Raw genomic sequence first — 12,283 nt, 5'->3', positions numbered from 1 at the left:
TTGGAAATGGTGGAGTTTGAGAAAGATTTGGGTTGGCTTGGGTTTCTATGGAGGAACAATGTACAATTTGGGGAGAAAAACTTTCTTTGGCGTCACTCTCTCTCCTCCAAATATGAGGAATCTATTTTTTATTTTTTTTTCCTTTCAAATTTTATTATGTATTGGGGAATTTTGGAAAATTTAGAAAGAGTGTGGCTGAGAAACTGTGTTGGGTTCGGGTTCTGTCGAGGAGTGTGGTTTGGGGGAGAAAACTTTCCTGCGTTACTCTCTCTCTCCTAAATATATGAGGAATCTATCTTCATATTGAGCTATTTCATTATCACTTTTTCATCTTCAATTTAAATATATTAGGGGGAAAAAAAGGGGAGAAAATCAATAGGTGATGAAGGAGTGACTAAAGAGAGAGAGAGTAACATAGTTGCACAATTTTTATGAACTGAGAAACATAAATGTAGGAGAGGATGAATGCTGGAGAGTGAAGAGGAAGAAAATGGGTGCATAACCCTTAAAAATAATACAAAAATATCAATTTGCCTATATATTTAACAAAAAAGATAACAAACGGTATGACCATTTGTCCTACCAAAAAAGTGAAGTTGAAGGACCATGAAAATGATTTTAAAAATAAAGGGACCAAAATACAAATCTGATCAAAATTTAAGGACCCTTAGACCTAAAACCCCCTAATAAAATACTAGCCCTTTGGCACATGCTCACGCATGTGCCAATTAGTTTTATATTTTTATTTTATTTTTAGAATTAAGTAAAGTTAACATGAGTAGTTATGTTATATAAAAGTAGAACTTATTATCTAATTTTGTTTTTATTTTTATTTTTTTAAATATGAAAAAACGTGAATTTATCATATTATCTTTATTTAATTAATAATTTAAATTTTTAATGTTTGAATTAACCAAAGATATTTTCTTGTATTTTGAATGTTTCACTGTTCTCAAACTTTTCCTTTATATATAAATAAGAAAATTTAATTTGAAACTAACATAGCACGTCCAACTCATCAGCCACATAATAATAGTAGCCTTATTGATTGGAAATTACATCGTCCATATGTTATAATTTGGGCCAGCTATTGGATACATCGACATGCCAATGCCACATGAATGTTTCCACATGATTGTCAAGTAAGGTAACTTAATAAATATGCAATCCTACAGCATATACGAACAATGTGCTCACCAGTTACCAGCAACAAAAAAAATTGAGCTTCAGCACCCAATCCTAAATTCTCTCTCTTCTCAAACCCTAACCCTAATCTCCAGCATCTCGCCCCGATGAGATGACCTAGAATCAACTCCATTTCCGGCGAGTTCAGCTCAGACCGTGCCCCAATCAACGAGTAGCGAAGATAATTCACGACGATGCCACCGCACGCCGATCTGGACCGTCAGATTGAGCACTTGATGCAGTGCAAGCCTCTGCCGGAGCCAGAGGTGAAGACGCTGTGCGAGCAAGCGAGGGCGATTTTGGTCGAGGAATGGAATGTGCAACCGGTGAAGTGCCCCGTCACGGTTTGCGGAGACATCCATGGCCAGTTCCACGACCTCGTCGAGCTCTTTCGGATCGGCGGCAGCGCACCCGATACCAATTACCTCTTCATGGGCGACTATGTAGGTCAGTTTGGGCATTATCACTTGGCCTTGTTGTTGTTTAATTTAGTTAATTTGTTTTAGAGAAATTAGCAGTAGATTGATTTTTGGAAAATATGACATCTTTAGGAGCATGGACATGCCTTTTCGGTGGAAGTTTTCATTATTGGGTTGAAATGGGTAGGAAATATTTTTTTTTTTGGTCGAATAAATGGGTAGGAAGTAAGTTAATATGTAAATGTAACAAGGGGCAGGCCGATGCCTTTTTGTTCTTTACAAAGAGGAGATTTTAGCTGGTTATTTATGGAATTCAAGGACTTGGGCAGGTTCTGAGCTGTTGTAGTAGAACATGAGGTTCTTACATTTATTATTATGATAGTTGGTATAAGCTAAAAATGAACATTAAGTTTTTCTCTGGGAACACCTACTTAGGGATGACTTTTATGTGTGCTCGTGTTGTTAGATTTGACTTGTGTTCGGTCTAAGGGATGGAGCAAAGTAGTCACATGTAATTTTCAACCACACTATGCTTAATAAGGTCTCTTTAATTTCCCATGTCTAACCCTGCCATGACTTACATACATTTTTCCAACGCAAGCCTAGAAGTTAGTTCAGATGATTTGACCAAGCATGCCATCTTATCCATTGTTTTCACAATTTTTAGTTCATATCTCATTTCTTTGTATCTTTAAAGTTCGGATTTATTAAGTAGTGTCTTATCTGAGCAATGAGCATGCTACCGATCTTTGAAAGTTGATGAACAAGATTATTAGACATCTTTGTCTGTAAACCTGAAATTGAAAGCTATTTGATTCTCTGACTATGTAGTGGCAAGTAGGACACTACCTTCCTTTTAATGACAAAGATGATTTAATTTCACACAATTTTAGACTGTTCAATCGTTTTGTTTGACTGGAAAATGCTTATACAACTTTTTTCAGTAATTATCTTTTGTTCTTTCTTATCCAGATCGAGGATACTACTCAGTGGAGACTGTCACACTTCTAGTGGCCCTGAAAGTACGTTACAGAGATAGAATTACAATTCTTAGAGGAAATCATGAGAGTCGGCAAATAACTCAAGTGTAAGGCATTATTCCTTTAAAGTGTTTCCATCCCAAAAGTGAAACCTTACAAGTATTGATAGTGAAGACCAAGTCGTGGAACTCACTGTTGATCCAAAAGACTTCCCAACTAGTCGTGTAAAAGAAGCCATTTATATGTTGTAGACAGTTTTACCTTTATCTTTTTCATTATGTTGACAAATACTCCCAAGGAAGTTGCTAAATTTCATAGGAGTGATGACACACTAGGGTTCAAGTGTTTTAATTAGTCATTCTGAAATATCAAATCCTGATTTATATCAGTAAATTGTTGCCTTCTCAGGTATGGTTTCTATGATGAGTGTTTGAGGAAATATGGAAATGCTAATGTCTGGAAGCATTTCACTGACCTTTTTGATTATCTTCCGCTCACAGCCTTGATCGAGAGTCAGGTTTGAATTTTATAGATATTATCTTACCTGTTATTCCCATTATTCTCTTTTAACAAGCATTTTCCCCTTCTTTTAGATCTTTTGCTTGCATGGTGGACTCTCCCCCTCTTTAGATACTTTAGACAACATTCGTGCTCTGGACCGGATACAAGAGGTACGCTAAAGTTTTCGTCCTCTAACAATATATTTTTCTTCAGCAAGTCTGTTTTATGTGTGTTACACAAACTGAGAGAAATATATAAGTGAAATGCATGCTCACATTGTTGTCATAATTTATTTTACGCATAGAAGGTCAAAATTGTCTCATTCTCGTTTTTGATCTGCATGGACGGCTCACTTTGGTTGTTGGGTTTGCTTGCCTGTTAACTCTTTATGAAATAGAACCTGAGCAGTCCTGACGTTCCAATATTTAACTCGCTTTATCTGTAAGTTATGCAATATTAGTGCCTCGAGTATATTAATGTAGAGAGAAGTCACCGACAAAGCTTCACTTGAACAGATTGAAGTAGCACATCACTTACTCTGAGGTTGTTTTGAAGTCTTCCATATTAGACAATTTTTTCAAGATATACTGGCATAATCATCTCTTGAATACTGGTGTGGCATTGTCATTTCATGGTGCATGAATAGACGATTTTAGTAATTCTAGTCTTCCCCTCGTTTGAATGGGAGCAGGTTCCTCATGAAGGTCCGATGTGTGATCTCTTGTGGTCTGACCCAGATGACCGATGTGGGTGGGGAATATCTCCGCGGGGCGCAGGGTATACATTTGGACAAGATATAGCAGCCCAATTTAATCATACTAATGGGCTGAGTCTTATTTCTAGAGCTCACCAGCTTGTGATGGAAGGCTACAATTGGTGCCAGGTTAGTACATAAGAAGCATAAATACTGTTTCACATTGATGCTTTCAGAGTTCTGTTTCTAATTTTGTTTAATTATTTTAGGAAAAGAATGTTGTCACGGTGTTTAGTGCTCCAAATTACTGCTATCGGTGTGGAAATATGGCTGCAATTCTTGAGATTGGAGAGAATATGGAGCAGAATTTCCTTCAATTTGACCCAGCACCTCGGCAGGTTGAGCCTGATGCAACACGCAGAACTCCAGACTATTTTTTGTAATCCACATAACTTACCACCCATTAGCAATTCTTCTCGTTTCGTATTTCTTTTTGTAGATTTGTCTTACAAAGAAGATGAGTTTTGATGTTTAGTTGAGAAAGAGACAGAAAGAAAACATATTCATTCTTTTGGTTAAAGTTGTTCTGTTGCTTAATTCATGTGATTTATAGGATTATGTCAGTAAGACTTGTGTCTTGTATTAAAAGAGTTGAAAAGAATGACTGGAAACAGCAATAACTAGTTATGTGCTTTATGAGCTGCATTCAGTTTCAGGTGAACAAAAAAGAATTATTTCCAGATTCCAATTATGTGTTTCTTTCGTTTTTGTTTTTTCCTTTCTCATAGTTGCGAAAGGTTGGCTGGCTCTTGTTTTTGTTTTTTCCTTTCTCATATGTGCAAAAAGTTGGCTGGCTCTTGTTAATCTGCGCATTCCAGACTAGTTGTCTTGATCATCAATGGCAATTTCCGCCTTCTCTCTTCCTTTCCGCTCTCTCTCTTGATGTAATTTTAGAACAAAAGTTTTGGGAAAGAAAAATTCTTTTTAAAAAGACAATATAAGTACAGAAAAAGCATATGCTTTTTGTTTTGGATCCATGCATGAAGCAACAACTCTAGTGAAAAGAGAAAAACTCTAGTGGACAAGAAACATGTATACTCGAAGCAATTCATCTGTGGAGGTTCGCAAGGCCGTTCTGGTCCTCCCAGGCGGGGTTTGCTCGCCAGCTATGAACATTTTTGCCTCACCTTTTCTACCTTCTCTGGCATTGCCAACAATATCCTAGCATCCTTGTAAAGTAAATGTTCATAAAATTATAAATTAATTGAAGCTTCAACTGCAAGCTATCTATCTAATCAAAGAGAAGATATCATGTAAAATTGGGAAGAGGATTATAAGCAATTACCATGAGAACTATCAGGATAATTTTTTATTAATTTTAAGGTAATCCGCTGTTTTTCTCCGGGGGCATCATGACAAGGTGCCGAAGCTTCTGCAAGTTTTGAGTTATCTCTGTCAAAAGTTGTGTTCCTTCGCTATGTTTCTCAAGCGTCTTAGCAGCATATTCTAAGAATCCAGTGTCTGTTTCAAGGGCCTTCACCCTTTCACTAAGATGAGACAATAATGACAATTGCCTTGTTAGAGCAGCTTTGTTTCCATTTCCTGCCATATTGGAAACAGAAATTGGTCTTTTGTTAGAAATGCAATAGAATGCTCAAATTCTACTTCAGTGCGTGTGCGTGTGTGCGTGTACATGCATACGCTCATGTGCGTGTGTATAAATGTATGTGCTTGTATGTATGTGTGTGTGTGTGTGTCTGCATATGTTTACCTATCTCATCATCAGGATGATTCAGACCATCAGAGCCCTGCAAGGAATGGAAACCGTTAGCTGATAAGTTACTTCTCTTATCGAGTTTCTTCATCCGACCCAGGAGGTAGGTTTTCTCCTCTTTCAAAGGTTTCAAAGATTCAGCAAGCGCTCCCTCTACGTTCTCCTCCTTTGATGACATGACTTGATCATTGGGTGTGCTCTCCCCATTATGCTCACCATTGTTCAAGCCTTTGACCTCTTCACCAGCCTCATAGCCAAATTCCTTGAGCAATCCATATTTTTCTCTATAAGCCTCTACTTCAGTTTCTATAATCCTGAGCTCTTCCTCTCTCTTTGCAAGCAGATCATATGTTGCTTCCAGGGCTTCCTGGTCATACTCTGCCTGTTCCTCCATCATTCTCTGATATTGTAAGGCCTCCATCTGAACAGCAGCCTTCTCTGCTTGTAGCCGGGTGATCATGGCCATTGCATTGTTTGCTGCAACAGCTGAAGCACTTCTTTCTTCATCCAGCTCCATGTACAAAGCCATCAGCGACTTCCTATCCAACCGGACCTGTCTCTTCAACCGGTGCAAAATGGAATCACAATCGGCATCATTTGGAGTGCTCCCATCGGCAGATTCTAACACAAAGTCGCTACCTTTTTCCAGTGGTGATTTCCTTGAAATCCTCATAGCCACCCTTGGACTATTTGTAGCTGAATCTGTAAGTGGGATCCCAAAAAACCTGTTTCCTTTGCCAAAGACAGGTGTTCTGTTTGCATCATCAGTTAAATCATCACCTTCTGTCAATGATGGCACTGCAGAAGCTTTGGGATCTTCCTTGACTGCTACACAAATTCCATCCTCCAAATCAGTTAATGGTTTCCAAAAAAGAAAAATTCATATTGGATTTGGACAGATAAAGCGGAAAGCTACCAGCTTAAAGATACATGTAAAGAACTTAACCAAAAGGAAGCTAGAACAAGGTTTTGCGCTTAACTCACATTGAGAGTCACGATTTGGTGGGTGTGATCCATACTCGTCCTCTGGAAGCTCGGACTCGTGATCAGACATAAGTTTGAGTTCTGTGTATCGAATGTGGGGCAACTCCAAACCACGATTCTCATCGTTTCTCAACGGTGCTCGTGGAGAAGGAGCCGGAGCATGTGCTAATGCGCTGCCATTTTTGCCCTTAGGATAGGCGGAGGAAGTAGAGCTCATCTTCAATGGCACGCCACAACACGAACACGAAACCTGAACAATGCTGCCACTATTCTCAACCTGCCCTGCTGCCTCCTCCCATGTCCTTGCTGCAGGCACACTCAGCTGAATTTGGTGGTAATCATCCTCAACAAAGCACTCAAGATCCTTATGCAAAATACCAACCAAGGACTTGTATGTATCGCAATCAGATTCTTTCTCAGTAGCAAATGAAAGCAGGCATGCCTCACACATCTTTCTTATATCAGACAGCTTCTTGTGGTTGTGGCAATAAGCAAGATATGAAACATCTTTCCTGTGAGCTTCACAAATGGAATCATTGTAATAAAAATCTTGGTCCCTATGAACGAGGATGTGATCGATTCTGGTGCAGAGCCAACATGGGATTCTCAGCTCGAAGAACTTGGCAAATTCATTGGCAGCGAAGGCAAGGAACCCATCAATGAAAAGCAGAATGATTAATGTCCATTCGAGCAAAGCATAGATCACGAAATGCGGCAACTTTCCCAGCTCTTGTTCAACATAACGAGTAAAGGATCGCTTGGCCATTTTAGTTGTGTTGATTGAACACAGAAACAACCATAAAACCAAGAAATATTTGGCCTTTATTTATCCTTATCTGGGTTGCTGCAGCTTTGTTAGGTCTAGATTGTGGAAATGAGAGATGCTATGAAAATGGAGTCAAAGTGCTCAAAGGCTGATGAGATGGAAGATCATGACCTTGGTGGAGCAGACCGTTCCTAGATCATGACCTTTCTCTCTGTGTCTGTGTGTGTCTGTGTAAATGCCTAAACAAGGAGAGGGGCAAACTTTTCCAAATCAAGATTTTAAATTTTGGGTGGTGGAATTTGATTGCCTATACATAGAAAAAGGGCTTTGGACAAAAATGGCGGTTCTGAGGCTGAGCCTGTACCTTAAATAACGGTCTATCATGCACTTTCCAACCAACTGGATTAGTATAAACGCCAGCATTTTCATGACAATAGAGTTAAGCCACTGATTTGTCCGGCTTTGCCTTTGTGTTCCAGAAGAATTTTTGTCTATCCCAAGCCTTGGGCCATATTTCGAATTTCAAAATGTTCAGGGTCTTAACTATGCTTAATGAAGATTATGAAGGGTTATATTTGGTGCTCTAAAGCACTGCTCCTTTTACCATACGTAGCTCCAAGACATTGGACAAACAAAACATTCTGAAGGTCGTTTGTTTATAAGTGTCATCTAGGAAACTTAGCTTCTGGACAACTCAACCATCCCAATGAGTTATTTGATCTCTGCCGGGAAAGCTTGAACATGTAAAGAGTTAGATGATGACACTTTAACTGACCCACTCAGCATTTACACCGCCAATCTGTATCACCCAATAATTTGCTAACCAAGTGGTACAGAAAAGTCCGACCACCGGAGCATCTGCCAATTTCAGAGTAAGTCCATGATTCAACAATGCAATGCAAACCATTCCATGAACAATAAAAACTGAAAATGCAGTTCTGCGACTCCAAGCAACAAAAATTGCTTCACCACAAAAACGAGAAAGAGTTTCACCAAGTTATTGACTAAGGCAGGTCAAGTAATATGTGTTCTTTTAGATATGTGTAAGAGCTTCAACAAAAAAATAATTTTGTTACAACAATTGGCTTAATTGTGCAATCACCACTGCCCAATAGTATAAACATAAACCCTTGATATTTTCTTTACGATCAAATCCAAGTGTAATAAAGATATAATCTATTGGAACTACATAAAACAGGGAGCTGCCACATTGCTTGCCCATCTCTTGAACAGCAGGAAACTACTTAGCTTAATGACTGCAAATGAGGTCATTTGAAACCCAAGCAACTATGGATGAGCTTAGCTTGCAGACAAAACATTCGCAGACATATAAGGTGATATGCACCCCTGGACCTGAAAATTGGGTCCATTCAATAAGAAGAACAGATCAATATTAATGAATCTTGCTTTACAGAGATTTATTTAACAGAAAGAACACTCAATAGTATTGGATGAGATAGAAATATATATGTTAGGCGAGCAACATGCCAGTTATTCTGTTTCATTTACTGTAGCTTATACGCATCCCATATAACAGTGAGAAACTGATTGATTGACTATCCATGAAACAAGAACATTTCATCACGTTGTTCCTATAAGATCAGATTGTATTGGGAAAAAGGGCAAGAAATCCAAAATTGTCTTCCACACAAATGCATGTGAGAGACTATGAAAAGGCAGAGAATTGTTCCGAAACATCTATTACATAGGAGGGGTTCAGTTACCTGCAACAAACCAGTAGGAATTTGGATAAAACCTTGCAGAAGAAGATTGACCTTTTCCAGAGTGCCTCTTGGAACAGGTGTTATCACATATACCAAGCCTTTGAATGTGTCAATGCCTCTCACAATTCCTAGATAAAAAAGGCATCAACCAAAATGCATAAGAACCTTAGTTCAAACTGATTGGTTCTACCTATCTATATGTTTCCACATTGCACCAACAATAAAAATCTGGATTTCTCTGATAACATAAACACAAAAAACTAAAGAATGTACTTTACTGTCACCACTAAACCAAATTCTAGAAAAAAATATTCTTAATTTTCCTGAAAAATCACAAGTAGAAGAACACTAGTTCCCCCACATATTGGAGTCAGAAAATATAAAATTATGAGCAGAGCCATACAGAAAAGATGAAATATAACCCAAAAAAGATGTGGAAAAGCAGAGTAACCTACCAAGACCAACACACCAAGGTAAATCTTCTGATCCTTCAGAGCTAACTGCCAAGCCAACAATGGTTGCGTTCAAACTATAGAAGATCTCAGAACCTGGGACCTAACATAAAAGAGCTAAACTATTACAAACCTTAATTGGAAAGATAATGACAATTAACAATAAATCAAAAGCAATGAGGTAGAAAAGTAATCACCACTAAGCACTTCCTCAAAATGTTCAAAAGAACCATACAGAAAACAGAAATAGAATTTAAAATTCAATCACACATGTAAGACACCAAGATTTTAAAATTTCCAGAACCTGCAGGGAACTGACCTGGCAATGCAGATGTCTAATCTTAATGCCAGATATTGGAACTTCATAAGGAGGGTGAGAGGCCAAAGCATGAGCCAGTTCTTTAATAGTAGTAATGTTCAAGTTACTTGAAAAGCACTGTCTGAAATAAGCAATTATTCGTACATCACGCAACAGGCGTGCATCCTTTTGTACTAGAACCCTGCAACACAATGAAGATTATATGTTACAGAGAAAGCCAGTACATCCATCTCTTCTAGCAAGCATATGCTACTTACTGAAAGAAAAAAATTATGCAAATGACTGACACTGGATAACTTGAATCAATCAATGATTTTGTTCGAAAGAAGAACTTTCCCAGGTTTAACTAAAAGCAATCACCTCCTACAAATTCTTTATGAAACACAGAAAAGAAATTTGGCATTTGGTCTAAAACTAATATGAATATTGCAGTATTTGATCAAGCAAGAAAAGAATGCAACAATGCACCGATGATTCTCAACAGGGGGAAACCAATTATAAAAAATGTACAGATAAACTGCACCAAATTAAAGTTTCCAGGTAATGCTGAGGACATCAAGAACTTACGATCTATTGAAAGAGTCCTGACGAGCTGAATTGATCTCTATTAGATTTAGCATCCCATCATGATCCTCATCTAACCAGAATGCCCCACATGGTAGATTCTTACTCTCAGCAGATATGTTTATTTTAACAACGTGGGTAGGGACCATATACTTCAACATATCCACCAATATATCATAACCAACACCTAGCACACAAGAGCAATGACGAAATCATATGATATTCATAACCAGACAACAATACTCATTAAAAGAAGATTCATAAGATAGCCCCTAGGGCCTTGCCTCAAACAGTACATGGCTAGGGTGGAACTTGGGTAAGTCTAGTTCGTTTCTACAGGAGAAGGCCAAATAGGAAGGAAAAAAGTAACAAAAAACAAAATATATGATTGGAGAAATTGTTTGATTGCAATTAAAAGAGAGAACCAGTTGACCAAGTAAAAGAGCATACCTTTCACCCAGCCTGGAGTATTCACAACAAGAGGCAATCCAACTTTAGCAGGGCTAGCACTCTTGTCAAACAAGCAGTATTCCTTCTGATAGTAATCATATAAAGCAAATATATAATTCAAGTATGTTGTAGGATTCCTCTTTGAAGAAACATCACCGAAGAAAAGACATCTGTGAAAAAGAGACAAATTATAAATTTACACTACTCCTCAATTATTCTCAAGCTTCTACACTACTATTCTGAATCCTATAAGGCTTGAACCATCAACTACACCATTCGTGAGCTAAATTGAAATCTTTATGGGACACCCTTATTTTTCATTGTTTATTAGTCTAAGCCTTGCTCCTAAAGACAGTCATATTTAGCCCATTAGTATTCATATCCATGCAGTCTCAAATAACAAGTATTCTGCAATACATAATAGCAATATTACCACTTCCTCTAACAAGTTAAAAACCTAAACTAGGCAGATAAAAGTTCATACCTCTCCGGTGTCTTCAGATGTGGGATTGTCAAATCTATTTTTAACCAAAAAAGGAAAAAGAAAAACTCAATTAGCAACAGAAGCAAAAAAGAACACCTCCTCTAACATGTTTAACAGTTTACAGTGTGAAACAAATTATTCACAAGAAGTGCAAAAAATAAACAATTGCCTGGAGTCACTTCATCTACTACAGTGAGAGATAGAAAACCAGGAGGACTAAACTCAGGTTGACCAACATCTGTATCCAAGTAACCAACTTTTTTATACCTGAAAATAGAAATAGAACCACAAAAAATTAATAGAACATCACTGTAAAAAAATACAATGCAATTATAGAACTCACAGAGCCAAAACGTAACAAAACTTCAAATTCAAAACAAACCCATAAAAAAAATGAAAACTTTTTCCAAATTCCACTTCCAAAGTAGAGAAAATTCATAAAATAAGGTGACCCAGTTCAGCTAACATAAAAATAAACACAAAGAAATCAACGGTTACTTCAAAAACTAATCAGATACGTGAACTTAATAAACGGTTGCAAAGTGGGAAAGGGAACTGAGCAGCTGACCTCTGGAGCAGAATGTTCAGGAGGTAGCGGGAAAAGGTGGATTTTCCGCAGTTTTTGGCGCCACATACTATGGCAATGGGAGGCGGCGAAGTGACTGAGTCGTATGCTATACAGTCTGCGGCCTCGGACCACTCTGGCGGTATGTAAATGTTCGGCGACGGGTTTTCGGGTTCTGAACGTGAAGCCATGCCTCTCTCTCTCCCTCTCTTCTAGCTTCTTTCTCTCTCTACTGTGTTTTGCTCTGTAGCAGAGGAAGAGCGGCTTGTCGACTGAAACTTTATATGCGCTTGGAGGCAAAATTGCAATGGCACATGTTGATTTCATGAATTTGCCAACAAAAAAAGCATCACTTGGTTTGACTGCTTGACCCACCGGGAAAGGAGACGGTTCGGGTTAATATTCGGATTCGGGTTGGTTGA

General features: G+C 38.2%; 3 protein-coding genes across 4 annotated transcripts; 1 reads left to right on the top strand and 2 right to left on the bottom strand.

The window, feature by feature from the left end:
- Nucleotides 1-1,059: 1,059 nt before the first annotated feature.
- LOC103338268 (serine/threonine-protein phosphatase PP2A catalytic subunit) lies at nt 1,060-4,527 on the top strand. The gene is made up of 6 exons (XM_008241459.3): nt 1,060-1,632; nt 2,577-2,691; nt 2,993-3,101; nt 3,178-3,255; nt 3,777-3,968; nt 4,049-4,527. Exons 1-6 carry the CDS (start codon nt 1,380-1,382, stop codon nt 4,220-4,222), a joined length of 921 nt encoding a protein of 306 aa, XP_008239681.1. The 5' UTR covers nt 1,060-1,379; the 3' UTR covers nt 4,223-4,527.
- A 214-nt stretch (nt 4,528-4,741) lies between these two features.
- Nucleotides 4,742-7,547, bottom strand: LOC103338270 (putative myosin-binding protein 5). Of its 2 annotated transcripts, none has more exons than XM_008241461.3 (4): nt 6,538-7,547; nt 5,551-6,378; nt 5,125-5,381; nt 4,742-5,008 (listed from the first exon to the last, which is right to left on the bottom strand). In XM_008241461.3, exons 1-3 carry the CDS (start codon nt 7,301-7,303, stop codon nt 5,158-5,160), a joined length of 1,818 nt encoding a protein of 605 aa, XP_008239683.2. In that variant the 5' UTR covers nt 7,304-7,547; the 3' UTR covers nt 4,742-5,008; nt 5,125-5,157. The 2 variants fall into 2 exon arrangements, with proteins under 2 accessions (XP_008239683.2, XP_008239682.2); XM_008241460.3 differs by having other exon boundaries at nt 4,869-5,008; nt 5,551-6,381; nt 6,538-7,534.
- A 770-nt stretch (nt 7,548-8,317) lies between these two features.
- Nucleotides 8,318-12,178, bottom strand: LOC103338271 (Pre-mRNA cleavage complex II protein family). The gene is made up of 9 exons (XM_008241462.2): nt 11,865-12,178; nt 11,466-11,563; nt 11,297-11,330; nt 10,813-10,982; nt 10,366-10,549; nt 9,799-9,979; nt 9,483-9,582; nt 9,028-9,155; nt 8,318-8,656 (listed from the first exon to the last, which is right to left on the bottom strand). Exons 1-9 carry the CDS (start codon nt 12,050-12,052, stop codon nt 8,603-8,605), a joined length of 1,137 nt encoding a protein of 378 aa, XP_008239684.2. The 5' UTR covers nt 12,053-12,178; the 3' UTR covers nt 8,318-8,602.
- Between the last annotated feature and the right edge of the window lie 105 nt (nt 12,179-12,283).

The sequence above is a fragment of the Prunus mume genome, linkage group LG7, assembly GCF_029339155.1.
Source record: "Prunus mume cultivar Tortuosa linkage group LG7, ASM2933915v1, whole genome shotgun sequence".
NCBI classification, from domain to species: domain Eukaryota; kingdom Viridiplantae; phylum Streptophyta; class Magnoliopsida; order Rosales; family Rosaceae; genus Prunus; species Prunus mume.
This window is presented reverse-complemented; position numbering and strand designations above follow the sequence as displayed.

Excerpts from the sequence above, each read along its gene's own strand:
- LOC103338270 (XM_008241460.3), bottom strand. The coding sequence starts at position 7,303 with ATGGCCAAGCGATCCTTTACTCGTTATGTTGAACAAGAGCTGGGAAAG. Across the intron at positions 6,382-6,537 it reads ACCAAATCGTGACTCTCAAT|CAGTCAAGGAAGATCCCAAA; the intron begins GTGAGTTAAGCG and ends GAATTTGTGTAG. Across the intron at positions 5,382-5,550 it reads TCATCCTGATGATGAGATAG|GAAATGGAAACAAAGCTGCT; the intron begins GTAAACATATGC and ends CCAATATGGCAG.
- LOC103338268 (XM_008241459.3), top strand. The coding sequence starts at position 1,380 with ATGCCACCGCACGCCGATCTGGACCGTCAGATTGAGCACTTGATGCAG. Across the intron at positions 1,633-2,576 it reads CTTCATGGGCGACTATGTAG|ATCGAGGATACTACTCAGTG; the intron begins GTCAGTTTGGGC and ends TTTCTTATCCAG. Across the intron at positions 3,102-3,177 it reads CAGCCTTGATCGAGAGTCAG|ATCTTTTGCTTGCATGGTGG; the intron begins GTTTGAATTTTA and ends CCCTTCTTTTAG.
- LOC103338271 (XM_008241462.2), bottom strand. The coding sequence starts at position 12,052 with ATGGCTTCACGTTCAGAACCCGAAAACCCGTCGCCGAACATTTACATA. Across the intron at positions 11,564-11,864 it reads CTGAACATTCTGCTCCAGAG|GTATAAAAAAGTTGGTTACT; the intron begins GTCAGCTGCTCA and ends TTCTATTTTCAG. Across the intron at positions 8,657-9,027 it reads TTCCTACTGGTTTGTTGCAG|GTCCAGGGGTGCATATCACC; the intron begins GTAACTGAACCC and ends CCCAATTTTCAG.